Source organism: Erinaceus europaeus, chromosome 23 (assembly GCF_950295315.1).
Source record: "Erinaceus europaeus chromosome 23, mEriEur2.1, whole genome shotgun sequence".
Lineage (NCBI taxonomy): Eukaryota > Metazoa > Chordata > Mammalia > Eulipotyphla > Erinaceidae > Erinaceus > Erinaceus europaeus.
The window spans coordinates 1,635,535-1,663,012 of record NC_080184.1 but is presented as its reverse complement, the minus strand read 5'-3'; the positions used below and the strand labels follow the sequence as shown (position 1 = coordinate 1,663,012).

Below are 27,478 nucleotides of genomic sequence, written 5' to 3'. Positions count from 1 at the left end.
GGCGGAGGTGGCGGAGTCGCAGCGCGGAGATGCGGGCGCCGCGCACCCCCAGACCGGCCGCCGCGCAGCGCCCCCCCCGCAGCCCACGCCCGCGCGCGGGGGGCCGGGGCTGAGCCCCTCTGGCCGGGCGGGGACCCCCGCCCCCCGCCCCCGGGATGCCCGGCTGACCCCCCCCCGACAGGTGCCCCCCCCCCCGCCCGCGCACTGGCGGCGCCGCGGCTCCGAGGTAAGCGCCCCGGGGTGCGCGCGGGAATGACCCCCCCAGCTTGGGGGGCTGCCTGCTCGCGGGGGCGGGGGCCGGGGTGCACGGGGGGGTTGTGGGCGCCGGGTCCGCGGCTGGGGTGGGGGCTGGATGGGGGGCTGGAAATGGGGGCCGGGAGCCCCGGCTGCAGGTTGCTTTCAGGCCCGGGGCGCCGAATGAAGCGGCCACACGCGGGTGTCTGCCGGCCCCGCAGCTCGGGGCGGCTGGGGTGGAGGTTTGGGGGGCCCCGAAGGCAGGAGCATGGGCCCCGGCCGCTGGGGAGCCGGGTGCGGGCCCAGGTGGGGGCTGCCGGCCGGGCTTTGGGGCGCGGGACCCCCGGGAGGCGAGTCCTGGGGAGCCCCCCACGCCCTCGCCTGCCCCCCACCTCCTGCCCCATGTCGGGGCTCCCGCGAGGAGGGCCCACTTTGGGGGTGCCGCCCGCCCCGATGCCCCCCTCCGGTGCTGCAGTGGGGCCCTGGGGGTGCGGGCCCCCCAAGAACTGACAAAGAGACAAAGAAAGCGCCTCTCTGTGCGCTCCGGGTGGGGTGGGGGGGCAGAGAGTGGGAGCCCCCCTATCTGGCCGCAGCTGATTGGTCCGGAGGGTGGGGGTCACGTGCCCCCCAGTCCTGTGCGCTGCCTCCTGGCAGCCCTCCGAGTTTGGGGTGCAGCTCCCAAAAGCGGGTGGTGTCATAGAGACACCCCCCAACCCCCCCCTCCCCCCCGCCGCCAGGGCTGCATCTGGGAGTACTGGCCCGAGTCCTGGGCGGTGGAGGGGGGCTGCCCTGCACCCCGTTTTGGCCAGTGGCCTCCGGCTGACATCGGCATATTGGACACCCCCAGACTGGAGGGGGCCGGAGGAGGGCCGGAGGGGGGCTGAGGTGTGGGTTCGAAGGTGGCGCTAGGATGACTTGCCAGGGTTTGGGGTTCTGCAGGGGACACCCTGCCCCTCCCCCCCACACCCCACTTGCGAAATGGCCCAGCTTCCTACTTTTCTGGGTTCTCTCTGCTTTCTGGGGTGGGGGTGTTCCCCCACATCCCCTTTTGGAAGTTCAGACCCCACCCTGCCCCTCCCCCACAGTCACTCCCTCACCCCCACTTCCCACCTCCAGCAAGACAGGGAGCCTCTTTAAATGGGGGTGCTCTGGGGTCTCCCTTGGGAGAGGCCTTAAGATTCCTGTTCCCCTGGCATCGACTGGGTTGGGGGCCCCCTCTGTCCCCCAAGAGCAGTTGGGGAAACTGAGGCAGGGGCAGCCGGGACTGTGCACCCCTCAGCCCAGAGGTCTCCCCCCACCTCAAGGTGGGCTGTGCAGAGGGTCACATGCTCCCCTGGCTGCGTCCCCGCCCACGGGTCACCCCGGGAAGATAGGAACCAGACGGACCGTCCTTGGAAAAAGTGACCGTGATGTCAGCTGGCCGGGCAGGTGAGCCGGGTCCCCGGGGGCCAAGGGCCGAGGGACAGTGTCCCCGGCTGACCCTGGAGGAGGAAGCAGCGAAGGCTGCCTGGAGGAGGGGTCCCCAGGCTGAGCTGGAAGAACCTGCAGGAGACTGCTAGGCAGCAAGGGTGCTGTGGGGAGCCAGAGGCAGGAGCCTCGAACACCAAACACACTGGGCCATAGGGAGCCTTGGAAGGGGAGGGGCGGGAAGCTGTGGACCGGGTTCAGCTGTGAGGTCTGAGCTGATGGTGGTGGCGCTCGAGCCCTCCACTGGGGTGAGGAGGGTCGCTGTCACTAAACAGCCCTGCCCGTGCTGGCTGTGGCTGACTCGCCAGTGGGTCAGGGCCAGCGGTTGTCGTACCGCCCAGCAAGAGCCTTCCGAAAATTTTAACAACAAGCGGTGGCCAGCAGGGCCCTCGTAGCTGGGGCCACAGTGGCTGTGTAGGAGTTTGCCTGGGGTGCTTGCTCCCTTCCGGTACCCGCTGCAGGGTGGTGTGGGGCTGGGGCTGCAAGACCTGCGCTCTGAAGCTCTGAGCCAGCTTTGCAAACCCACGCTCTCTCCCTTCCCAGAGACTACGTCTCCAGGCAGTTGGCTGAGAGACAGAGAAACAAGGAGAGACTTGTCTCAAACCCAGGGACCTGGTGGTTGGGAAAGAGACCCAGAAGGGGGTACCCCGGCTGGTGCAGGTGGTGCAAAGGTCCTGGGGCAGGAGGCTGGACCCCCAGGGAGGGTGGAAGCCACTCAGGGCTGGAGAGAGAGAGAGAGAGAGAGAGAGAGAGAGAGAGGGAGGACTCTTTGGTGGTTGCCCACAGGGCTCCGGTGAACTCTGGGGGGGTGGATTTTCCCTGCTTCCTGGGTTTTCTCTCTGGGGCATTTCTCACACCCAGGCCCCCAGCCTGCCCGCCATTCCTGAGCCTTGAGTCACCAGGGCATGTGGTCCACTCTGACCCCGGGCTCTTCCCCCTGGGGCCTTTGTCTTGTTCCAGTTCATTTGCCCGGCTCCCCGGCTCCTCCTCCTCCCTCCACCTCCAGGCCCTGCCTTTCTGCTCCAGCCCCACGAGGGGACCCCCAGTCTCCCTGTCAGGAGGGGGCAGCCTCCCTGGCTTCCTCTCTCAGATCTCGCTCTCTGTCTATCTGGGGCATGATTTCTCTACATTTGGGCAGCTTTGCCAACCAGAGAGACACTAAGAGAACAAGCTTCCTCTGGTGCCAAAGGACCTCCCATGTGGTGCCAGGGTTCCAACCTGGGCCATGGGGATGGCAAGACAGGCGTCCTACCCACTGAGCTCTCTCTCCTGCCCCCAGCTGCCCTCCTTGACTGCCCAAAGGAAATGCCCCCAGTCTTTCCTATATGCCCCCTCTATCTGCCCCCCAAAAGCTGGGGAGCCCTCCCCCGGCCTCTCTGGTCCCTCCAAACGGAGTCTGGAAGAGTTTGAGCCCAGATCTGCCCTGCCCCCCCCATTTGATTAACTGGGGGTTGCCAGCTCCTTCCCAAACAGTGATTAGGGTTGGTTTATTGGGGGCCCTCCGCCCCAACTTGGGCTGGAAGCCCTGGGGCTCCCAGACCCCCCACTTCAGGCCGCCCCCCCGCCCTTGGGGTCTGTTCTCCACCTGCTGTGTGACCCTGCACCAGCCACTCAACCTCTCTGAGCTGCTTCAGTGAGCACTGCAGACCAGGGGACGGATGAGGTAGGAGGGCACGGAGCAGGTGTGGGGGCTCCCTTGGGCCCGTCCAAGTTCCTGGAGAGCCTGAGAGACAGAGACAGCTGGGGGTGGGGGAGCGAAACCAGACCTGAGCGGGGTGGGGGGTGGCAGCTGGCTGCCGGCTCACCCGATCCCCCAGGGGACCCCCCCAGCTGGAGTCCTGACAGACGCTCCTTCTGTGGAACCGGAGACCCCCCCCCTTTGTCCTCCCCCATGGGCCATGGGATCTCAGTTGCAAACAGCCAAAGACAGGGCTGGGGCTGGTGGGGTCTGGGGGGCCCTGGACCCCCAGCTGACAGGTGAAGTCACTGATGGGGGGGGTCTGGGTCTGGGGACACTAGGGAGCCATGGCAGGTCTTAGAGCACAGAGTCACTGAGCTGGCTTTGGGCCGTCCAGGACGAGGCTCAGTGGTTAGAGCACTGACTCCCAGGCCTGAGGTCCCGAGCTCCATCCCCAGCATCGTGGGTGTCAGAGGGAGGCTCTGCTTCTCTCTCAGAAATAACTAAATATCATCCATCATCAATAATAATAATCAGCCCCAGAATGGTTCAAAAGCTTCAGTATGTAAACAGAAAGCAAGTTATCTCACACATCTTTTTGATCCTCGTTATGTAAGACAAGGACTCTGTTTTGGGAGGTTCATAGGGTAGATAAAGAAGTGTCATTCAAACCAAGTTCAGGGAATGGAGACAGATCGCCCAGGACCCGTTTGAACCCTGGCAACACCCAGGGAGCCCCATGGAGGGTGGGCAGGACTGTGGGGTCTCTCCTCTCTCAGCACCATGGTCAGCACCCAGGGAGCCCATGGAGGGTGGGCAGGGCTGTGGGGTCTCTCCTCTCTCAGCACCCTGCACAGCACCCAGGGAGCCCATGGAGGGTGGGCAGGGCTGTGGGGTCTCTCCTCTCTCAGCACCCTGCACAGCACCCAGGGAGCCCATGGAGGGTGGGCAGGGCTGTGGGGTCTCTCCTCTCTCAGCACCAGGCACAGCACCCAGGGAGCCCATGGAGGGTGGGCAGGGCTGTGGGGTCTCTCCTCTCTCAGCACCCTGCATAGCACCCAGGGAGCCCCATGGAGGGTGGGCAGGGCTGTGGGGTCTCTCCTCTCTCAGCACCCTGCACAGCACCCAGGGAGCCCATGGAGGGTGGGCAGGGCTGTGGGGTCTCTCCTCTCAGCACCATGGACAGCACCCAGGGAGCCCATGGAGGGTGGGCAGGGCTGTGGGGTCTCTCCTCTCTCAGCACCCTGCACAGCACCCAGGGAGCCCATGGAGGGTGGGCAGGGCTGTGGGGTCTCTCCTCTCTCAGCACCCTGCATAGCACCCAGGGAGCCCCATGGAGGGTGGGCAGGGCTGTGGGGTCTCTCCTCTCTCAGCACCAGGCACAGCACCCAGGGAGCCCCATGGAGGGTGGGCAGGGCTGTGGGGTCTCTCCTCTCTCAGCACCCTGCACAGCACCCAGGGAGCCCATGGAGGGTGGGCAGGGCTGTGGGGTCTCTCCTCTCTCAGCACCCTGCATAGCACCCAGGGAGCCCCATGGAGGGTGGGCAGGGCTGTGGGGTCTCTCCTCTCTCAGCACCATGGACAGCACCCAGGGAGCCCATGGAGGGTGGGCAGGGCTGTGGGGTCTCTCCTCTCTCAGCACCAGGCACAGCACCCAGGGAGCCCCATGGAGGGTGGGCAGGGCTGTGGGGTCTCTCCTCTCTCAGCACCCGGCACAGCACCCAGGGAGCCCATGGAGGGTGGGCAGGGCTGTGGGGTCTCTCCTCTCTCAGCACCAGGCACAGCACCCAGGGAGCCCATGGAGGGTGGGCAGGGCTGTGGGGTCTCTCCTCTCTCAGCACCCTGCATAGCACCCAGGGAGCCCATGGAGGGTGGGCAGGGCTGTGGGGTCTCTCCTCTCTCAGCACCCGGCACAGCACCCAGGGAGCCCATGGAGGGTGGGCAGGGCTGTGGGTCTCTCTTTCTCTCTGTGTGTGTCTCTGTCTCTCCATTTATAAGAAATAAAAAGTGAATGGCCAGAAGATTCTGCAGGATTTGAACCAGGGGCCTCAGGCAGGCATGTTCCCGGCAGCCTGGGGTGGAGCCTCTGTCAGGATCAGGCTGATCAGGCTCTCCCAGGATCAGGCTGGGGGAAGGTGGGAGCCATGGAGGGTTGTAAGCTGCAGAACTGGCTCTGTGTTCAGGGCGCCCTCTGGTGGCCGCTGTCGTTTTGGGACTTCAGTGACTAGACATAATCCCACTCCTCTGCCTCTCCTTGTGCCAGGCCCAGGTTTGAGCCCTGAAACCACATGGGAGACCCAGAGCATCTGGGGAAGATCCCTGGCTGCTTTTCTCTGTGTGTGTGTGTGTGTGTGTGTGTGTGTGTGTGTGTCCGTCCCTCCCTCCGTTCCTCCCTCTCGTTCTCTCTCTCTCTCAAAGCAATTTAGACTGCAGTCCTGGAGGGTAGGGGTGGGGGGAGTGGTGGAGGCCCTAGAACGGATGTGACACCCTATCTAAAGAAATTCCAGTGGGACAAGGAAGTTTGAACCCATGACAATGACAGCGTGCAGGCAAGGACATTCCCAGGGAGGACGACATGAGGTCCTGGGAGCCCATCTGGGTGGGCTTCCTGGAAGAGGTGTGCAAGAATCCAAGAACTTGAATGCCAGGTTCTCTTGGGGGTCTGGGTGGGAGGGGGTCCCAGGCCATTCTGCTCCCCAGCCAGGAGGAGTCAGGGGTCCCACTGACCAGGTGCCAGGGCAGGTGGCGGGGCTGTTCTAGCTACCAGGCGCCAGGCGGCTGCTGGCTCAAGTTTCACGGACAAAAAGCAGATGGTTTTGGGAACGCAGGGGGGGGGGTGAGTGTGTGTGTGTGTGTGTGTGGGGGGGTTGTTCTGAGGCCTTCGGTCACCCTGGACTGAGGGCTAAACTGAGGCAAGGGGCAAGGCCGACCTGGGTCCCTCTAACAAGAACCAGGGGCCAGAGGTCATGAGATTCTCTTTGCCTGTGTCATCATCACAAAGTCAAGGCAATCCTGGAAGCCTTCCTGGATGTGGTATCTGAGCTCGGAAAGATTTGCATGCCAGGTTTTCCAAGGGGGAAGACTCTGGAATTTTTTTTTTTTAAACAACAACAACAATAAAATCAGGCCGGGGAAGGCACTCGTCAGTATCCCCCCCACACACACTAGGTCCTGAATTCAGCTCCTTAGAAGAAAAACTTTATGGGGGTCTGGCGGTAGTGCAGCAGGTTAAGCACACGTGGTGCAAAGCTCAAGGACTGGCATAAGGATCCCAGTTCGAGCCCCCGGCTCCCTACCTGCAGGGGAGTCGCTTCACAGGCGGTGAAGCAAGTCTGCAGGTGTCTGTCTTTCTCTCCCCCTCTCTGTCTTCCCCTCCTCTCTCCATTTCTCTCTGTCCTATCCAATAACAACGACATCAACAATAACTACAACAATAATAAAAAAGGGTACCAAAAGGGAAAATAAATAAATATTAAAAATTTTTTAAAAATTAAATAAAACCTTTCTAATAATCGTCGTAGGATTATTATGCCTGGGAAGGCGCAGTGGGCCGAGCGTGGACTTTCTGTGCTGTTATCTCAGGGCTAAAAGTCTCGTCTGATCACACCGGGACGGCACTGCTTTGCCCCGCGTGTGACCCAGGTTCGATCCCAGCCCCCTCTTCACTGGAGAAAGGTTCGGTGCTGGGGTCTGTCTGCCTCTGGACAACTCCATCACAGCTGAGTAACAACAACGACAGCAGTTACCATAGTCCTAACCAGGCTGGAAGGGGTCCCTATGGCGTCATTTTGCTCCAGGGCCTCTGCAGCGGCTGGGCTCAGCTGTTTTGGGGGGCCAGGCCGGGGGGTCCCCGGGAGCCACTCACGGCTGTGGAGAGAGGGAGGAGCTGAACAGAAAACACTGAAGGAACCAGACGCGCGGAGTCCGGGCTGTCTGGTCACAAATCCTAGAAGCGCAGGGTCGCACCAGACCTTCTGGGTTGGGGGGCTGGGCCAAATTTCCCGCTGTCACTTAACATCTAGGACGGTGGGGAATCCAGGGGCCGGGCAGACCAGGCCAAGTGCCCTGCATTGGGTGAGTTCCGCCCCAGATCTCTCCCCCTCTTTTGGCTTTTCAAAGGCCAAACCCACAGGGTCCTTGCGTTGTTATTGTTGTTATTATTACTGGCAAGGTGGACAGGGGTATCGATTTCAGATTTCTGTGCTTAGATGTTAGATCACTCTGTGGGAGGGGATGGACTCTTTTGCTTCCATTATCATTATTGGAGAGAGACAGGCAGAAATCGAGAGGGGGTGGAGAGACAGAGACACCTGCAGCCTTGCTCCACCGCTCAGGAAGTTTCTCCCTGCAGGTGGGGGGGCTGGGGGCCCGAACCCGGGGGTGGGGAGGGCATATTGCTCTGGGATTTTGAGTCTGGGGGGGTGGCTGGACAGTGTGGTCTGTGACTCCCTTGGAGGGGCTTCAGGGCTCTGAAGTCGATTTTCATGGTGGGGTCATCATTTATTTGCCAACTGGGTGTTTCTTTACAAAAAAATATGTTCTTGTTATTATTATTTTCAAAGTGATTTGTGATTCCTTGACTTAGATCTTCTGAGGCACAGGGGACGAGGGCTGTTCATAGATCCGAGTGGTGCAGAATTCTTAGTCTTTTCCCAATGAAGGTCAAGTCTTAGAAGTGTTTATTTTCTTGTCCATGAATTCATTTGTGTTTTTTTATTATTTTTTTAAAAATATTTTATTTATGTGGTCCGGGAGGTGGCGCAGCGGTAAAGCTTTGGACTCTCAAGCATGAGGTCCCAAGTTCGATCCCCAGCAGCACATGTGCCAGGGTGATGTCTGGTTCTTTCTCTCTCCTCCTATCTTTCTCACAAATAAAATTTTTAAAAAATACTTTATTCCCTTATGTTGCCCTTGTTCTATTGTTGTAGTTATTATTGTTGTTGTTATCGATGTTGTCGTTGTTGGATAGGACAGAGAGAAATGGAGAGAGGAGGGGAAGACAGAGGGGGGGAGAAAGACAGACACCTGGGAGTCGGGCTGTAGCGCAGCGGGTTAAGCGCAGGTGGCGCAAAGCACAAGGACCGGCATAAGGACCCCGGTTCGAACCCCGGCTCCCCACCTGCAGGGGAGTCGCTTCCCAGGCGGTGAAGCAGGTCTGCAGGTGTCTGTCTTTCTCTCCTCCTCTCTGTCTTCCCCTCCTCTCCCCATTTCTCTCTGTCCTATCCAACAACGACAACAATAAAACAACAAGGGCAACAAAAGGGAATAAATAAATAAAATAAATATTAAAAAAAAAAAAAAGAAAGACAGACACCTGCAGACCTGCTTCACCGCCCGTGAAGCGACTCCCCTGCAGGTGGGGAGCCAGGGCTCGAACCGGGGGCCTTACGCCGGTCCCTGCGCTTTGAGCCACCTGCGCTTAACCCGCTGCGCTACCGCCCGACTCCCTTTTCTTTATTATTTGTATGTGTTTACAAGTCTGTTTATCGATTTTGCTGCCAGAGCTGCTGCTGTTTCTCCTTCTTCTTCTTGTTCTGCAGAGTGAGAGACAGAGGCAGAGGAGGGAAGATTCCCGGCACTGTTTCACTGCTCTTGAAGCTCCCTCCGTGCGTGTGTGCATGTGTGTGCGTGTGTGCGTGTGGTGCTCCGTGTGGGGCTGGGTGCTCCTGTATGACTAAGAGTATGCTCTACTAAGCCAGCTATCTCCTGACCCCTTTTTTAAACCAACCAACAAACAAATTTCCCAGAGCCCTGCTCAACTCTGTCTGATGGTGGAGCTGGGGTTCGAAACTGGGACCTCAGAGCCTCAGGCAGAAGAGTCTTTTTGCAGAACCCCTGTGCTGTCTCCCTGGCTCCCTTGCTTTTTATTTTCAAAATGGACATGAAGGATAGGGAGATAACTCCTTGTCAGAACGTACACTTTGACATGTGCACTGCCCAGGTTCCAGCCCTGGCACCACAAGGGAGGTGCTGAGGTGTGGGGGGAAGCTCCAGGGTTGTCGCCTTTCTCTCTCTCTCTCCTTCTCCTCCTCCTTCTTCTTCTCCATCTCTCTCTCCCTCTCTCCCTCTCTCTCTCTGCCTGAATGAAAAAGCGTTCTAAAGCGTGACAAAATCATGTGTGAGGGCTCAGCTCTGTAAAAATAAAATAAAATAAATAAATAAAAATAATAAGTACATTTGGTTTGAGCTTACTAAGATTTTTTTAAGCAGCTAGGAAATGTCTCGGCTTTCTTTCTTTTTTAAGATTTTACTTATTTATTAGTGAGAAAGATGTGAGGAGAGAGAGAAAGAACCAGACATCACTCTGGTGTATGTGCTGGCAGGGACTGAATTTAGGACCTCACGCTTTATCCACTGCGCCACCTCCTGGACCACTAAGATTCTTTTTTAAAAAGACCTGAGAGGTATCTGTGATCACACTCATACTCAGCATTCTTTTTATTTAAATAAACCTTGTCTTATTTGACTTATTATTGAGGGAGAGAAGCAGAGTGGCTCCCTGGTACATGCCATGCCGGGGCTTGAACTTGGGATTGCAGGCTTGACAGCCCAGTGAGAACTATTCAATCCATTTCTGAGATGAGATTTTACTTTTCTCTCTTTTTTTTTTTTGGTTCTTCCTTTATTTCTCTTGGCTTTAATGGACTTAACCTTGGCTTCTTTGAATTTCGAATGGGTGAGTCGCCTAATAATCTGAATTTCTTTTTTTAAATTTTATTATCTTTATTTATTTATTGGATAGGGACAGCCAGAAACCAAGAGGGGAGGGGGAGACACAGAGGGAGAGAGACTCCTGCAGCCCTGCTTCGCCACTCGTGAAGCTTCCCCTCTGCAGGTGGGAGCTGGGGGTTCGAACCCGGGTCCTTCTGTATTGTAATATGTGTGCTTGGTCACTTGTGCCACTACCCAGCCCGGATAATGTGAATTTCTTACGCTCCTCCTTAACATTCAGGATCCTCAGATCAGATCTGGACTTGTTATTTATTTGCGTTTCCTGTTTATTCATTTTGAAGTTTTCGATCCACCTTTGGGTTTGGTGGCCTTTTTTTTTTTTTTAATCTAGGAGAAGCTGTGTCCTGAGATTTCTCTACAATGCCAGGAGCTGGTCCCGAGTGACCACTCAGGGCCAGGAAGACTGTTTTCAGGGCTGTCAGTCTGGTTTGTTTTGTGTGTTTGTTTTTCATTTTTTAAAATTTTTTAAAATTTCTTTATTGGGGAATTAATGTTTTATATTCGACAGTAAATATAATAGTTTGTACATGCATAACATTTCTCATTTTTCCATATAACAATATAACCCCCACTAGGTCCTCTGTCATCATTTTTGGACCTGTATTCTCCCCACCCCCCACCCAGAGTCTTAACTTTGGTGCAACACGCCAATTCCAGTTCAGGTTCTATTTGTGTTTTTTCTTCTGATCTTGTTTTTCAACTTCTGCCTGAGAGTGAGATCATCCCATATTCATCCTTCTGTTTCTGACTTACTTCACTCAACATGAATTTTTCAAGCTCCATCCAACATTGGCTGAAAATGGTGAAGTCATCATTTTTTTATAGCTGAGTAGTATTCCATTGTGTATATATACCACAACTTTCTCAGCCACTCATCCGTTGTTGGACACCTGGGTTGCTTCCAGGTTTTGGCTATTACAATTTGTGCTTCTAAGAACATATGTGTACACTGATCTTTTTGGATGGGTGTGTTGGGTTCCTTAGGATCTATCCCCAGGAGAGGAATTGCAGGATCATAGGGTAGGTCCATTTCTAGCCTTCTGAGAGTTCTCCAGACTGTTCTCCACAGAGGCTGGATCCACTGACATTCCCACCATCAGTGCAGGAGGGTTCCTTTGACCCCACACCCTCTCCAGCATTTGCTGCTGTTACCTTTTCTGATGTATGACATTCTCACAGGAGTGAAGTGGTATCTCATTGTTGTCTTGATTTGCATTTCTCTGACAATCAGAGACTTGGAGCATTTTTTCATGTGTCTCTCGGCCTTTTGGATCTCTTCTGTGGTGAATATTTTCTGTCCATGTCCTCCCCCCATTTTTGGATGGGGTTATTTGTTGTCTTGTTGTTGAGATTTGCAAGTTCTTTATATATTCTGGTTATTAGCCTCTTGTCTGATATATGGCATGTAAAGATCTCCCATTCTGTGAGGGGTCTCTTGGTTTGGGTGGTGGTTTCTTTTGCTGTGAAGAAGCTTTTTAATTTGATGTAGTCCCATAGGTTTATACTTGCCTTAGTCTTCTTTGTAATTGGATTCATTTCATTGAAGATGTCTTTAAAATTTATGCAGAAAAGAATTCTGCCAATATTTTCCTCTAAATATCTGATAGTTTCTGGTCTAACATCCAAGTCCTTGATCCACTTGGAATTTGCTTTTGTATTTGGTGAAATATAGTGGTTCAGTTTCATTCTTCTGCATGTTTCAACCCATTTTTTTCCAACACCATTTGTTGAAGAGACTCTGCTTTCCCCATTTAATAGTCTGGGCACCTCTGTCAGAGATTAGATGTCCATAGGTGTAGGGGCTCACTTCTGGGCTCTCAGTTCTATTCCACTGGTCAGTGTGCCTATTCATGTTCCAGTACCAAGCAGTTTTGATGACAACAGCCCTATAATACAATTTGAGATCTGGGAGTGTGATGCCTCCAGTTCTGTTCTTTCTTCTCAAGATTGTTCTAGGTCTCTTCTGGTTCCAGATAAATATTTGTAGCATTTGTTCTATTCTCCTAAAAAATGTGGTTGGGATCTTGATGGGGATAGCATTAAATTTGTAGATGGCTCTGGGTAGTATATTCATTTTGATGATGTTAATTCTACCAACCCATGAACATGGAATATCTTTCCACTTCTTTGTGTCTTTTTCAATTTCCTTGAGTAGTGACTCATAATTTTCAGTATACAAGTCTTTCACTTCTTTGGTTAGGTTTATTCCTAGATACTTTATTGGTTTTGTGGCTATAGTAAAAGGAGTTGATTTCTAGATTTCAACTTCCTCTAACTTAATGTTTGCATAGAGGAATGCCACTGACTTTTGAATGTTAATTTTTTAAATTATTTTTTATTTAATCATAAAATTTCCTTGCAATTTATTTCCTTTTGTTGCCCTTGTTGTTTTATCGTTGTAGCTACTATTGTCATTGTGTTGGATAGAACATAGAGAAATGGAGAGAGGAGGGGAAGACAGAGAGGAGGACAGAAAGACAGACACCTGCAGACCTGCTTCACCGCTTGTGAAGTGACTTCCCTGCAGGTGGGCAGCCGGTGGCTTGAACTGGGATCCTTACACTGGTCCTTGTGCTTTGCACTGAATGTTAATTTTGTAGCCTGACACCTTACTGTATTGCCTGATAATTTCCAAAAGATTCTTGCTGGATTCCTTCGGTTTTCCTATGTATACTATCATGTCATCTGCAAATAGGGAGAGTTTGACTTCTCTTCCAAACTGTATCCCTTAAATTCCTTGCGCCTGTCTGACTGCTATGGCAAGAACTTCCAACACTATGTTGAATAGTAATGGTGATAGTGGGCAGCCCTGTCTAGTACCTGATCTGAGGGAAATGCTTCCACTTTTTCACCAAAAAGTATGATGTTGGCTGTAGGTTTATATATAGACTCCACTATCTTGAGGAATCTTCCATCTATTCCTGTTTTTTGTAGTGTTTTGATCATAAAGGGATGTTGTATTTTGTCAAAGGCTTTCTCTGCATCTATTGATATGACCATGTGGTTTTTGGTCTTGCTTTTGTTGATGTGGTGGATCACATTGATTGATTTATGTATATTAAACCAACCTTGCATGCCTGGGATAAACCCCACTTGGTCATGATGAACAATCTTTTTAATATACTGCTGTATCTGGTTGGCTAGAATTTTGTTCAATATTTTAGCATCTATGTTCATCAGAGATAATGGTTTGTAGTTTTCTTTTTTGGTTGTGTCCCTGTCTGCTTTTGGTATCAAAGTGATGTTGGCTTCATAGAAGCTGATGCTGTCTTTGTGGCCTAACATATAGTCTATCCTTGAGAATGACCCATGTGGACTTGAGTAAAAATGTGTATTCCAGTTTCTTGGGATGAATGACTCTGAAAATATTCAATAGTTCTAGTTTATCTATCTCCTCATTTAGCTGCCTCATGTCTTTACTGATTTTCTGCCTGGATAATCTGTCAAGTGGGGTGTTGAAGTCCCCTACTATGACTGTGCTGCTGTTAATGTATTTCTGTAGCTCTTTCAGTAGATATTTGATGTATTTAGATGGCTTCTCATTGGGTGCATAGATGTTAATAATTGTTGTGTCCTCTTGACTGACTGATCCACTGAGCATTAAGTAGTCTGCATCCCTATCTTTTTAAATTTTATTTATTTTAAAGACTTTCATGTCAGATATGAGAATATCTGTTCCTGCCCTTTTTTGTGGGCCATTGGCTTTTATGATAGCTTTCCATCCTTTCACTTTGAGTCTGTGTTTGTCTTGTTGAGTTTGGTGGGTTTCCTGTAGACAGCATATTGTTGGGTTGTGTTTTTTGGTCTATCTTCCTACTCTGTGCCTTTTAATAGGTGAATTCAGGCCATTGACATTTCTTGATATCAAAGATTGAGATATTTTAATGCCATTCTTGTAGATTTTTAGAGTGTTCTGATAGCATATTTATGGTGGTCTGACTGTTTATAGGAGACCTTTCAAAACTTCTTTCAGGGCAGACTTGGTGATAGTTGATTCTTTCAGCTGTTGCTTGTCTGAGGTCTTTATGCCTCCATCTAGTCTGAATTACAGTCTAGCAGGATACAGTAGTCTTGGTTAAAAGACTTTTTTTTTTCATTGAGCACTCGATAGATATCTTGCCATTCTTTTCTGGCCTGTAGTGTTTATGTGGAGAAGTCTGCTGCTAATCTTATGGGTTTTCCTCTGAAGGTAACTCTTTGTTTTTCTCTTGCAGTCTTCAGGATCCTTTCTTTATCCTTATTACTTTCCAGTCTCAATATGATGTGTGTTGGTGCCTTTAAGACTGGGTTAATTCTGTTTGGGACCCTCTGGGCTTCTTGAACCTTTATATCTTTTATGTTGTCTACACTAGAGAAGTTCTCAGGTATTATGTCTTGAATGTTTTCTTCCCCTCCCTCTCTGTCTTCCTCTGGGAAGCCAATAATGTGTACATTATTTCTTTTGAAGTTATCCCATAGGTTTCTGTTGTTGTTTTCAGTACCTCTTAATCTCTTTTTGAGATCTCTTACTTCATTTTAGGTGTCTCTAATTCATCCTCGATCTTGCTAATTCTGTCTTTAGCTTCATCTATTCTATTTTCTCTCTCCTCTATTGTTTTCTGGAGTTCATCTATTTTGTTACCCTGTTCTGATACTGTTTTAGCTTGTTCAACTAGTTGTGTTCTTAGCTCAGCTATTTCAGCTTCCAGCTCTCTAATAATCTTGAGATAATTAGTGTTTTCTTCCAGAGTCTCATTTGTTGTTTCTGCATTTCTGATGACAATTCTTTCAAACTCTTTACTCACTCCTGTGATTATTTCTTTAACTAGTGTTTGGATGTTGACCTCATTATTTTGTACTTCACCCTTTGGGGGGCTTTTAGTGGGGCTTTTGTCCTGATTGATTTCTCCAATATTTCTTCTTGTTGGTTTAACCATTTTATATAGTATGTTATGAGGTCCCTCTCTCAGTACTTTTCAAATTACTGATCACTCTTGCCTGGATTGACTTGTTTCTAAGTAAGGTGATTAAAGGGTTCACAGTTGTGGAAATTGACAGTTGTTTCAATATTTTAATCCCTGATTTGGAGCTCAGTGTCTTAAAAGCCTCTTTTGTTCTTTTTCTTCCCTGTAGGCTATGGGAGCCTGAGGGCTTTTAGAGTATAAGTAGGCTTCTTAGCTTAATCCCTCACTCCTGACCAAGAGATAAAGTAGGGTGGGCAGAGATAATCCAGTGGTTATGCAAAGAGACTTTCACTGCCCCACCGCTATACCACCGAGGTATAGATCTTCTCCTGAGTTTCCTGGTTAGTTCTCTGTCCCCTGGTGTCAGCCTCGTGCCTCCCTGCCACTGCCCCATATTCTGAGGGCAGCAGCAATGGAGACTCACAGTTGCATTTGTTGAGTCTTAGTGGAGTCCTCTCCTCCCTCCAGCCATCTTTTTGTTGATGAAACAGACTGGAGGTGGTGTCTCAAGTGGTAAACTGCCGGACTGTTACCACCCACTTAATCTCTCCCTAGGCTCCCTTCTGTCCACAAGCTACACGTGTTTGCACTCACGGGTGGTTTGGTGGGTTCCTGAAGTCATTCTAGTCCTGTCTTGTTGCGGTCCCCGGTGGTGTCCTTTAGTATTCCTAGTTGACCCGGGAGAGGAGAGGAGTGGAGAGGAGAGAAACACAGCTGCTTCTGCTCCCTGTTTTTTTCATGTTTTAATTTGGACTTTTCTGGGACTTAGCTGGCCTGTGGCTCGTGTGCGCCCTCTGCGGGTGGCTCCCGGAACTGCAGGCCGACCACCCCGCCCCGCCCCTGCGCAGGTGCCCCCTCCCGCCGCCCTGCCCTCGCCATGCAGACCCCAGCAGCGCCCCCACCCCGCCCGGCGCCTCTGCTGCTGCTGCTGCTACTGCTGCTCCTGGGGGGTGCCCATGGCCTGTTCCCAGAGGAACCGCCCCCCCTCAGTGTGGCCTCCAGCGACTGTGAGTTTAGGGGCGCAGGCGGGGATGGGGGTGTGCAGGGAGGGTCTAGCGTCCCAGTTGGGTTTGCTGACCCCTCCTCCCGGGGGTTCCTCCGGCCCTGGATCACAAGCCTTCCCGGCCCTCCCCGCGCACCCCAGACCTGAGCCAGTACCCAGTGTTCGTGGGCAGCGGGCCGGGACGCCCGCACCCCTCCCCGGATGCCGAGGACCTTAACATCCAGCGGGTCCTGAGGGTCAACCGGACGCTGTTCATCGGAGACAGGTACGGGGGGCTCTGGGCGATGCCTGCCCGGGTCAGCAGGGGGTGGTGGTGGGGTGCCCGCCTCTCTCACCCAGCCCACCCCCTCCCCAGGGACAACTTGTACCGGGTGGAGCTGGATCCCCCCACTTCCTCGGAGCTGCGGTACCAACGGGTGAGCAGAACAGGCAGGGAGGCCCAGAACTTGGGGGCGCAAGATGGGTGCCCAGAAAGGGGGGTTCCTAGAACTGTGGGGGCCCCTTCCCACCTCACCAATTCCTCCCTGCACCCCTCCAGAAACTCACCTGGCGGTCCAACCCCAGTGACATCAACGTGTGTCGGATGAAGGGGAAGCAGGAGGTGAGTGGGGGTTCACTGAGCCCCCCCCATGTCGCCGTTGCCACGCCCACCTACCTAGCCCCTCCCACCAAGGCCCCCAATCCGCCCTGGCCCCACCCACTGCCGGCTTCCTGACCTGTCACAGCCCTCTGGCCTGGCCACGGTCACATTCCTGGCCCCGCCCACCAAGACCCCTATCAGAACTGGCTCTGCCCACCGCTAGCACCCTGACCTATCACGGGCCTCTGGCCCGGCCACGCCCGCCTTCCTGACCTCTCCCAACGGAGCTCCTTCTGGTCTGACTCCGCCCCCTGGCTTATCGCAGCCTACCTCTGGCCCCGCCTCGGCCGCCTCCACCCTGACCCCACCCCCTGCCTACACTCTGACCTATCCCAGCCCTTCTCCCTGGCCACGCCCCCACGGTGGCCACACCCCCGCTCCCCTTTGCAGGGCGAGTGTCGGAACTTCGTGAAGGTGCTGCTGCTTCGGGATGATTCTACGCTCTTCGTGTGTGGCTCCAATGCCTTCAACCCGGTGTGCGCCAACTACAGCGTGAGTGCCCGACTCCTCTGCAGAGCTCTGCCTGCGCCAGGCCCTCCCCTCCACCTGCTACCCCCTCCCCCCCGCCCCAGAGCCACATTTCCTCCCCTTCCAGGAAGCCCTCCTGGCTTGCCCTCTCCACGCGATTCCCCTGAGTTCAGGAGGAAACTTCCGGAGAAGGCTAGATGGCTCACACAGACCCCGCCCCAGGGAGAGTCAGGCCGTTCTGTCACTCAGATTCTGTCCTTCCCCTCCCCACCCCACCCTGTGCCCCACAGATGGACACGCTGCAGCCCCTTGGGGACAATATTAGCGGGATGGCCCGCTGTCCCTATGACCCCAAGCACGCGAACGTCGCCCTCTTCTCTGGTGAGTGTCTTCCTGGAACCCTGGGCCAGGTACGAGCGAAGGTGGTGTTGGACACGCTTCCGGGGCTTCTGAGGGTGGGGAACTGGCCCCCCGTGGGTGGGCTTGGGCTGGGCCGGGGGCTTCCAGAGCCTTCTGGCTGGTGAGGCTGCCAAGGTCACGCCACAAATGACTTGCAGGCCCTAATCTACCCACTGAGCTATCTGCTCCAGTGCAGGAAAAAGGGGAGGGGTAGACAGTCAGGTTTTGCTGGGGGTGAGGCCCTGGGTTTGAGCCCCAGCACCAATGACAGCACATGCACAGCACCCAGGGAGCCCATGGAGGGTGGGCAGGGCTGTGGGGTGTCTCCTCTCTCAGCACCAGGCACAGCACCCAGGGAGTCCATGGAGGGTGGGCAGGGCTGTGGGGTCTCTCCTCTCTCAGCACCATGGACAGCACCCAGGGAGCCCCATGGAGGGTGGGCAGGGCTGTGGGGTCTCTCCTCTCTCAGCACCAGGCACAGCACCCAGGGAGCCCTTGGAGGGTGGGCAGGGCTGTGGGGTCTCTCCTCTCTCAGCACCAGGCACAGCACCCAGGGAGCCCATGGAGGGTGGGCAGGGCTGTGGGGTCTCTCCTCTCTCTGCATCAGGCACAGCACCCAGGGAGCCCATGGAGGGTGGGCAGGGCTGTGGGGTCTCTCCTCTCTCAGCACCAGGCACAGCACCCAGGGAGCCCATGGAGGGTGGGCAGGGCTGTGGGGTCTCTCCTCTCTCAGCACCCTGCACAGCACCCAGGGAGCCCATGGAGGGTGGGCAGGGCTGTGGGGTCTCTCCTCTCTCAGCACCATGCACAGCACCCAGGGAGCCCATGGAGGGTGGGCAGGGCTGTGGGGTCTCTCCTCTCTCAGCACCAGGCACAGCACCCAGGGAGCCCCATGGAGGGTGGGCAGGGCTGTGGGGTCTCTCCTCTCTCAGCACCATGCACAGCACCCAGGGAGCCCATGGAGGGTGGGCAGGCTGTGGGTCTCTCCTCTCTCAGCACCCTGCACAGCACCCAGGGAGCCCATGGAGGATGGGCAGGGCTGTGGGGTGTCTCCTCTCTCAGCACCAGGCACAGCACCTTCTCCCCATCCCCATCCAGACAGGATGTTGTTCACAGCCACGGTGACCGACTTCCTGGCCATTGATGCTGTAATCTACCGCAGCCTTGGGGACCGGCCCACCCTACGCACCGTGAAGCATGACTCCAAGTGGTTCAGAGGTATGTGGTGAGCAAATCTCCCCACCAAAATAAGAGTACCAGACGAGTTATGATGGAGTGAGGAAGGTGCTAGAAATACAGATGGTATTTTCTTTTTATTTTCTTTTTCTTTTTCTTTTTTTTCCTCCTCCAGGGTTATTGCTGGGCTCGGTGCCTGCACCATGAATCCACCGCTCCTGGAGGCCATTTTTTCCCCCTTTTGTTGCCCTTGTTGTAGCTTCGTTGTGGTTATTATTATTGCCCTTGTTGACGCAATTCGTTGTTGGATAGGACAGAGAGAAATGGAGAGAGGAGGGGAAGACAGAGAGGGGGAGAGAAAGACAGACACCTGCAGACCTGCTTCACCGCCCGTGAAGCGACTCCCCTGCAGGTGGGGAGCCGGGGGCTCGAACCGGGATCCTTGTGCTGGTCCCTGCGCTTTCCGCCACCTGCGCTCAACCCGCTGCGCCACCGCCCGACCCCCTTTATTTTTTTTGTGGTGGGGGTAGACAGGTGACTTTAGGGTTCTGATGTGGCTCCCCCCACAGAAAAAAAAAACGAGTCTACTTGTGCTTGGGTAATCAGCTCCAGTCCCCCCTTCACTGTCAAAGCCCCCAGGCACCCCCAGCGTCGCCTTTCCTCACGTCAGGCCCCCTCTCCTGCAGAGCCTTTCTTCGTGCACGCGGTGGAGTGGGGTAGCCACATCTACTTCTTCTTCCGGGAAGTCGCCATGGAGTTCAGCTACCTGGAGAAGGTGTGGGCGGGGCCTTGTGGGCGGGGCCAGGAGTGTCGGGCTGGGACAGCCATGTTGGGGGCTGACACACAGGTTCTGGGGCTGGGTTGGCGCCACCCACCCGTCCATCCAGCACACCTACTCTGTCTGTCTCTCTCCGGCCCCCGCCACCCCCAGCCCCAGCCCCGGAGCCACCCACTCGTGTTCTCTTGTCCGTCCACAGACACCCACTCGCCCTGCTGCCATCCGTCAGCTCAGACTTTCTGCCACCCCCCCATCCATCACCCACCCACACACCCATCTGTCCATCGGTCCATCCATCCATCCTTCTTTCTTCTTATCCATCCATCCATCCATCCATCCTTCCATCCATCCATCCTTCCATTCCTTCTTTCCTTCCTCCTACCTATCCATCCTTCCTCCCATCCATCCATCCTTCCTTCCATCCATCCATCCTTCCTTCCATTCATCCTTTCGTCCTTCCTTCCTCCCATCCATCCATCCTTCCATCCTTCCTTCCATCTTTCAATCCATCTATCCTTGCTTCCTCCCATCCATCCACCTATCCTTCTATCCTTCCTTCCTTCCTCCCATCCATCCGTCCATCCATCCTTCCGTCTCTCCGTCCCTTCTTCCCTCTCATCTGTCCTTTGACTGTCTGTCTGTCCCCGTCCCCGCCCACGTGCCCCACGTGCGTGCGCGGCGTGTCAGCCCTGTCTCCTGCCGCGTGCAGGTGGTGGTGTCGCGCGTGGGCCGCGTGTGCAAGAACGACGCGGGAGGGTCCCCGCGGGTGCTGGAGAAGCAGTGGACGTCGTTCCTCAAGGCGCGGCTCAACTGCTCGGTGCCGGGGGACGCGCACTTCTACTTCAACGTGCTGCAGGCTGTGACGGGTGTGCTCAGCCTGGGCGGGCGGCCCGCCGTGCTGGCCGTGTTCTCCACGCCCGCCAACAGGTGCGTGGGGGGCCGGGGCTGGGGGCTCCCTGGGGGCTAGGCCGGGGCTGGGGGCCCCCTCTCCCCCACCTCCCACCCCTTCCTCCTCCTCCCCATCCTGACCCTGTCCACCCTGGGTCCCGCTCACCCCGCCCGCCCACCCTCGCAGCATCCCAGGCTCGGCCGTGTGTGCCTTCGACATGGCACAGGTGGCCGCCGCCTTCGACGGCCGCTTCCGGGAGCAGAAGTCGCCCGAGTCCATCTGGACGGCGGTGCCGGAGGAGCAGGTGCCGCGGCCGCGGTGAGCCCCTACCCCCTGCTCCTCCCTCCCCCTCTTCCCGGCCCACCCCCCCCCCCCCGGCAGGGATGCCGTGGGGATCTTCAGCACCCTGACTGCACCCCCCCAGCCCCGGCTGCTGCGCGGCGCCCGGGATGCAGTTCAACACGTCCAGCGACTTTCCCGATGACATCCTCAGCTTTGTCAAGACCCACCCGCTCATGGAGCAGGCTGTGCCCGCCCTGGGCCACACGCCCTGGATTGTGCGCACCCTGCTGAGGTGGGACCCGGGGACGGAACGGGCACAGGGACATGGGGCACAGCGCCCAGGGAGCCCATGGAGGGTGGGCAGGGCTGTGGGGTCTCTCCTCTGTCAGCACCATGCACAGCACCCAGGGAGCCCATGGAGGGTGGGCAGGACTGTGGGGTGTCTCCTCTCTCAGCACCAGGCACAGCACCCAGGGAGCCCCATGGAGGGTGGGCAGGGCTGTGGGGTCTCTCCTCTCTCAGCACCAGGCACAGCACCCAGGGAGCCCATGGAGGGTGGGCAGGGCTGTGGGGTCTCTCCTCTCTCAGCACCATGGACAGCACCCAGGGAGTCCATGGAGGGTGGACAGGGCTGTGGGGTCTCTCCTCTCTCAGCACCAGGCACAGCACCCAGGGAGCCCATGGAGGGTGGGCTGGGTTGTGGGGTCTCTCCTCTCTCAGCACCAGGCACAGCACCCAGGGAGCCCATGGAGGGTGGGCAGGACTGTGGGGTCTCTCCTCTCTCAGCACCAGGCACAGCACCCAGGGAGCCCATGGAGGGTGGGCTGGGCTGTGGGGTCTCTCCTCTCTCAGCACCAGGCACAGCACCCAGGGAGCCCCATGGAGGGTGGGCAGGGCTGTGGGGTCTCTCCTCTCTCAGCACCAGGCACAGCACCCAGGGAGCCCCATGGAGGGTGGGCAGGGCTGTGGGGTGTCTCCTCTCTCAGCACCAGGCACAGCACCCAGGGAGCCCCATGGAGGGTGGGCAGGGCTGTGGGGTCTCTCCTCTCTCAGCACCAGGCACAGCACCCAGGGAGCCCCATGGAGGGTGGGCAGGGCTGTGGGGTCTCTCTCAGCACCAGGCACAGCACCCAGGGAGCCCATGGAGGGTGGGCAGGGCTGTGGGGTCTCTCCTCTCTCAGCACCCTGCACAGCACCCAGGGAGCCCATGGAGGGTGGGCAGGGCTGTGGGGTCTCTCCTCTCTCAGCACCATGCACAGCACCCAGGGAGCCCCATGGAGGGTGGGCAGGGCTGTGGGGTCTCTTCTTTCATGTCTCAAGAGCACGAGTGACACACAGTGGCTGGGGGGCTGCAGAGTGGGGTCTCCCTGGCAACCCTGCCTGCTGTGAATTAGCTTTGAGGCCTGACTGCTCCCCACCTCCTCAGGCACCAGCTGACCCGTGTGGCAGTGGACGTGAGTGCCGGGCCCTGGGGTAACCACACAGTGCTGTTCCTGGGCTCGGAGGCGGGCACGGTGCTCAAGTTCCTGGTGCGGCCCAATGCCAGCTCCCCTGGGACCAGCGTCTTCCTGGAGGAGTTCGAGACCTACCGGCCGGACAGGTTGGCCCTGACGGGGTACCTGGGCAGGGGTTGGGGTACCCCCTTGTGCTCACCGGTCTTCTCCCCTCCAGGTGCGGTCGGCCGGACAACGGAGGTGCCGAAAACGGGCAACGGCTGCTGAGCCTGGAGTTGGACGCGGCCTCGGGGGGCCTGCTGGCCGCCTTCCCCCGCTGTGTGGTCCGGGTGCCTGTGGCTCGTTGCCAGCAGCACTCGGGGTGCATGAAGTGTGTACCCCCTCCTGGGCGGGCTTGGGGGCCAGAGAGCTAAGGGGAGGTGGGTGTGTGGGCCGGGAGGGGGCAGCTTAAGGTTGTGCCATCTGTGCAAAGGTCCTGGGGCAGCAGAAGCACAAGGGTGCTGGGTGGGGTCTGGGGATGAGGGAGCAGGGAGGTAGGGCTTGCAGGACTGGGGGCCACGGGGAGAACTTGACTGGGACCCCAAGGAAAGCAGGTGCCCTGGTGAGGGGACATGAGCCAGTGCTCACAGGCCCCCACTGGTGGCTACTGTGGGTAGGGCAGACCTGGCATGGTAAAGAATCCAGTTGGGAATTCACAGGTGCCCTCTACGGGTCACAACTGGAATGACAGGCAGTAGTTCTGCTTTCAGTGCTCACAAGTGCCCTGTAGTGGACATTGTGGTTGGCACAGATCTGGGCCCTTGAGGGCTTATCTACAGTTGGCATCACTTGGGGCCATCTAGTGGCCACAGTGGGAATGACAGGCAGAAGGCCTTGTTTTGGTGCTCACATGCGACCTCTGGTGGCCATTGTGGGGACCTGAGCCTATGACAGCTTCTCTACATTAGGCGCCCACATGGGGCCATCTGGTGGCCAGAGCCATAATACAGGCAGTAGGAGACCTGGTCTGGTTGCTCACAGGCGGCCTCTGGTGGTCGCTGGAGGGAGCAGAGACTGCGAGGCCTATGCTGAACCAAGTGTGTAGTCACTGGCATCCTCTGGTGGCCATCATGGGTAGGACAGATCTGGCGTGGTGAAGGCTGGAGGTGGGGGCTCATAGATGCCATCTGGTGGCCAGAGTGGGAGCGACAGGCATCTGGTAGGCCTGCTTTCTGTGCTCTCGGGTGCCCTCTGGTGGCCGTTGCAGGGAAACGGAGCCAAGGACCAGGAAGCAGGCTGATGAGTCGGGGGAACCCCTTCTTGTCTGCCATGCTAGAACCCTTCCTCCTTCTGCTCACAGCTGCCTAGGCTCCTCCTCACTCCCACCTTGAGTCTGTTTTTTTTTTTTTTGTCACCTGTCAAACAAAGGCTGAAGATTCCCCACCACAAAGACTTACCAAGAGAGCTTCTTAGTGGGAAGGGGAGGTGGGGGGGCTGATGGATCCTGGGCTCCCCTCTGTCCTAGGAACTGCATTGGCAGCCAGGACCCCTACTGCGGGTGGGCCCCGGATGGCTCATGCATCTTCCTCAGCCCTGGCACCAGGTACTGGGAGCCCAAGTGGGTTTGGGGGCCCCTGGGGCTGGGAAGGACATTCACCCCATCTCTCTCCTGCCCCATCCCCACTAGAGCCACATTTGAACAAGACGTGTCTGGGGCCAGCACTTCAGGTCTAGGTGACTGCACAGGTACGTGGGGGCAGTGGGCGGGGACCCTCCATTTGGGGGGTCTTTGGGGACCCCATGCTCACTCTTTACCCTTCATATCCCATAGTGGGAGGGCTTTGGAAGGGCAGGGGTCCCCACTATGGTAGCAGCAGGTGTGAGAGGACAGACAGATGTCAGGAGACAGAAAGAGACCAAGAGACAGACAGACACTGAGAGAACAGAAGATTCATGGGACAGAAGGACAGAATCTCTGAGAGAGACAGAGAGGACTAAAAGATGGCTAAGCCCACAGAAACTGCCCCCTCACCATGGGTGAGGCCCAGGCTTCGAGCCCCAGTGCCACCTGGGAATATCATAACACCAGGGGAAGCTCCTTGGATGATGGATGAGTGCTGTAGTGTGTGTGTCTCTATCTCTACCAGAAATGAAAAGGGTGAAAAAGAGTCAGCCTGAGAAGGAGGCACCTGGTAGAGCACACACGTGGCCCCACATGGTGGAGGGCAGCTTCCCGAGTGGGAGAGCGAGGGAGTGCTGTCTCTGGTCCTGTTTCTCTGCGCATTTGAAAGGGGAATTAAAAAATGCAGAGTCGGTAGGGAGTGGCATACACAAAACCCCCGCCCCATGTAGACAGACTTTTAAAGACAGAGAGAGAGAGATACCACAGTCCTGAAGATTCCTCTAATGTGGTGGGTGCCGGGCTTGAACCTGGGTCTCACATGTGGGAAAGCCGTGCACTGCCTAAGGAAGCTATTTCTTTGGCACCTGTGCTGATATTTATTTTTCTTCCAGGGTTATCGCTGGGGCTCAGTGCCGGCAGTAGGAATCCACCGCTCTTAGCAGCCATATTTCCCATTTTATTGAGCAGGACAGAGAGAAACTGAGAGGCTGGAGGGGAAGATAGGGAGGGGAAGATAAAGAGAGACACCTGCAGACCTGCTTCACCGTCTGTGAAGTGACCCCCCTAGGGTGGAGAGCTGGCTTTGAACCCGGTTCCTTGAGCACTGTAATGTGAGCACTTAACCAGGTGCACCACCACCTGGCCCCACTTAGCCAACCTTTTCTTTTATTCTTTTCAGGGAGATAGAAGCCAGAGAGAGGCAGAAGGGGGCGGCATTTTCTGACAGCTAGAGACACATAGAGACAGGGAAAGAGTACCCAGCCTGAGAGCTTCCCCTGGTGCAGTGTGGAGTGGGGCCTGGAGATGGGCAGTCCAGGTGAGCTGAACAAAACTCACCTGGCTCTCTGTCCTCTGTCCCCCTGTCCCCATCTCTCCATCCCCTGACCTGTGTCCCATCGCCTGTTCCCCACCCTGTCCCTGTCCTCCATCCCGTCCCCACCTCCTGTCTCCGTCCCGTCTCCCTGGCCCCCTGTCCCCACACCCTGTCCTGGCCCCCTGTCCCTGTCTTCCATCACTTATCCCACTGCCTTTTGTCTCCCATCCTGTCCCCCTGTCCCCTGTCTCCATCCCTGCCCCCCTGTCCCCCATTCCTGTTACTGTCCCCATCCCTGTCCCCCTGTGCCCGTCCCGTCCCCGTCCCCCCCACCCCTGGTCCTGCCCCAGGCCTCCTTCGTGCCAGCCTGTCTGAGGAGCGAGCGGGGCTGGTGTCAGTGAACCTGCTGGTGAGCTCGTCGGTGGCGGCCTTCGTGGTGGGCGCCGTGGTCTCGGGCTTCAGCGTGGGCTGGCTCGTGGGGCTCCGGGAGCGGCGAGAGCTGGCTCGTCGGAGGGACAAGGAGGCTGGGGAGGCCGTGCTCAGCGTCAGCCGCCTGGACGAGCGCCGGGGGGCGCGGGGGCCGGGGGCGCGGGGGCCGGGGGCGCCCCCCGAGACCCTGCTGGCCCCCCTGATGCAGAACGGCTGGAGCGGCCAGGCCCCCCAGGACCTGGATGCGGGGCTGCTCCCCACCCCCGAGCAGACTCCGCTGCCCCAGAAGCGCCTGCCCGCCCCGCCGGGGCCCCACGCACACGGCCTGGGGGCCCCCCGGGCCTGGGAGCCCCCCCTGGCCCCCGCGGCCGCCGCCTCCCTGCTGCTGCGGGCGCCCCCGGAGCAGCCCCCCGGGCCCCCAGAGCAGCCGCCCCCCGACAGCCGCTTCCACGCGCCCCCCCGGGGGGCCCCGGGGCGCACCCTGCGGGGGGGCGAGTTCGCCCTCACGCCTCTGGCCACCCCCGACCGCCGCAGGGTGGTGTCGGCGCCCACCGGGCCCTCGGATCTGGGCTGGAGCCCCCCGCCCACCGGCAGCCTGCGGAGGCCCCCTGCGCCCCCCGCCGCGGCCACCCTGCGCCGCACCCACACTTTCAACAGCGGGGGGCCCCGGCCGGGGGACCCCCACCGCGCCCGGCACCCGCGACACAGCTCGGACTTGGCCCACCTGCTGGCCTACCGGGGCTCCGACAGGACTGCGCCCCCGGTGCCCTAGGCCTGGGGGAACCCCCGAAAAGTAAAAGAAACAATGAAGTCAAGGTGGTGCCAGAAAACCAGGGCCCCTCCAGTGGGGACCCCCGAGAGGATGCCCAAGACCCTCCTCTCCCCACCTGCACCCCCCACCCCACACCCCAGTGTGGGGGCTCCCCGCCTCCGCCACACGGAAGCACAAGCCCCCAGGCCCCCAGGAACACTGAAGCCGTCTGGGGGTGCGGGAAGCGGGGCAGGTGGGCGGGAGGGGTGCACCCTCTGCGCGTGGAGTTTATTTTGTTTTTTCCTACTCTGCCTTTCTGGGCAGTTTTCTTACAAATTGCACAACTCCGTTCTGGGGTGGCGGGGCCTGGGCGCGGGGGTGCAGGGAGGCTGGAAGTGGCGGATGCAAGGGACAGGGGCTAAGCTGCAGATCCGAGCCCCTCTCCCCACACCCTTCCCTCCTCCTCCTCGCCCCCCCCAGGAAAGGTTCCCGTCTTGTCCCCCCCTCCCCCCTCCAGCCAGGCTCCTGGCGTGTGTGGGCGTGTGCGTGTGTGTGCATGCTATGTTCGTGTGCAAAGGGCCGGGAAGGGGGGAAGGTGTGCGTGAGTGTGGCTGCCTGTGTCTGTGTGTGATCTGGGGGGGCCCCCAGAGGCCTGGGCGTTGGCAGAGCCGACGCAGGGCTTCCAGACGGCCCGGGGGGCCTCCAAGGTGCCGGGTAGGAGTTTGAGGGGGTTTCAGGCAGGGAAGTTGGGGGCTGTGGGTGGGGGCCCTGCTCTAAAGAGCAGATGCCTGAAGTGCTCTGGGGTCTGGGAAAGGTGAGGGGGGCACGGGGAAGGCGAGGGCCCCCCTGTCAATACAGCCCCAGAGGGTCCCACGCCACCTGTCTCCCTTGTGACCTCCCCTTGACCTCGTAGTCCTGGACCCTCCTTGGAGTTTGCCTCACTGACCCCCCACCCCATCAATAAAACTGTTTACAACCACTGGCTCCCAGGCTCTCTGGTTCCCCCTGAGGGTTTTTTTTTGGGGTGTGTGTGTGTGTGTGTGAACTAATGGGGCACGGCCGGGGGAAATTGGCCATGTCCACTCCAATCCCCAAGACTGACAGGTGTGTTAAAACACTAAGAAATGTTGAGACGGTGGGGTCTGGTGGTGGCGCACCGGGTTAAGCACACAGTACAAAGCCTAAGGGCCCACTCAAGGATCCCGGTTCGAGCCCCCAGCTCCCCACCTGCAGGGGGGAA

General features: G+C 57.1%; 1 protein-coding gene across 2 annotated transcripts; it reads left to right on the top strand.

Moving 5' to 3' along the window:
• On the top strand, positions 1-27,222 carry SEMA6B (semaphorin 6B). Of its 2 annotated transcripts, none has more exons than XM_060181954.1 (17): positions 1-226; positions 15,903-16,061; positions 16,199-16,322; positions 16,413-16,473; positions 16,596-16,658; positions 17,088-17,189; positions 17,456-17,546; positions 18,663-18,782; positions 19,427-19,515; positions 20,228-20,445; positions 20,594-20,725; positions 20,832-20,981; positions 22,116-22,289; positions 22,361-22,513; positions 23,648-23,725; positions 23,810-23,868; positions 25,409-27,222. In XM_060181954.1, the coding sequence occupies exons 2-17, from the start codon at positions 15,932-15,934 to the stop codon at positions 26,257-26,259; spliced, it is 2,595 nt and encodes an 864-aa protein (XP_060037937.1). In that variant the 5' UTR covers positions 1-226; positions 15,903-15,931; the 3' UTR covers positions 26,260-27,222. The 2 variants fall into 2 exon arrangements, with proteins under 2 accessions (XP_060037937.1, XP_060037936.1); XM_060181953.1 differs by lacking the exon at positions 1-226 and adding an exon at positions 1,392-1,662.
• The last annotated feature ends 256 nt before the right edge of the window (positions 27,223-27,478 follow it).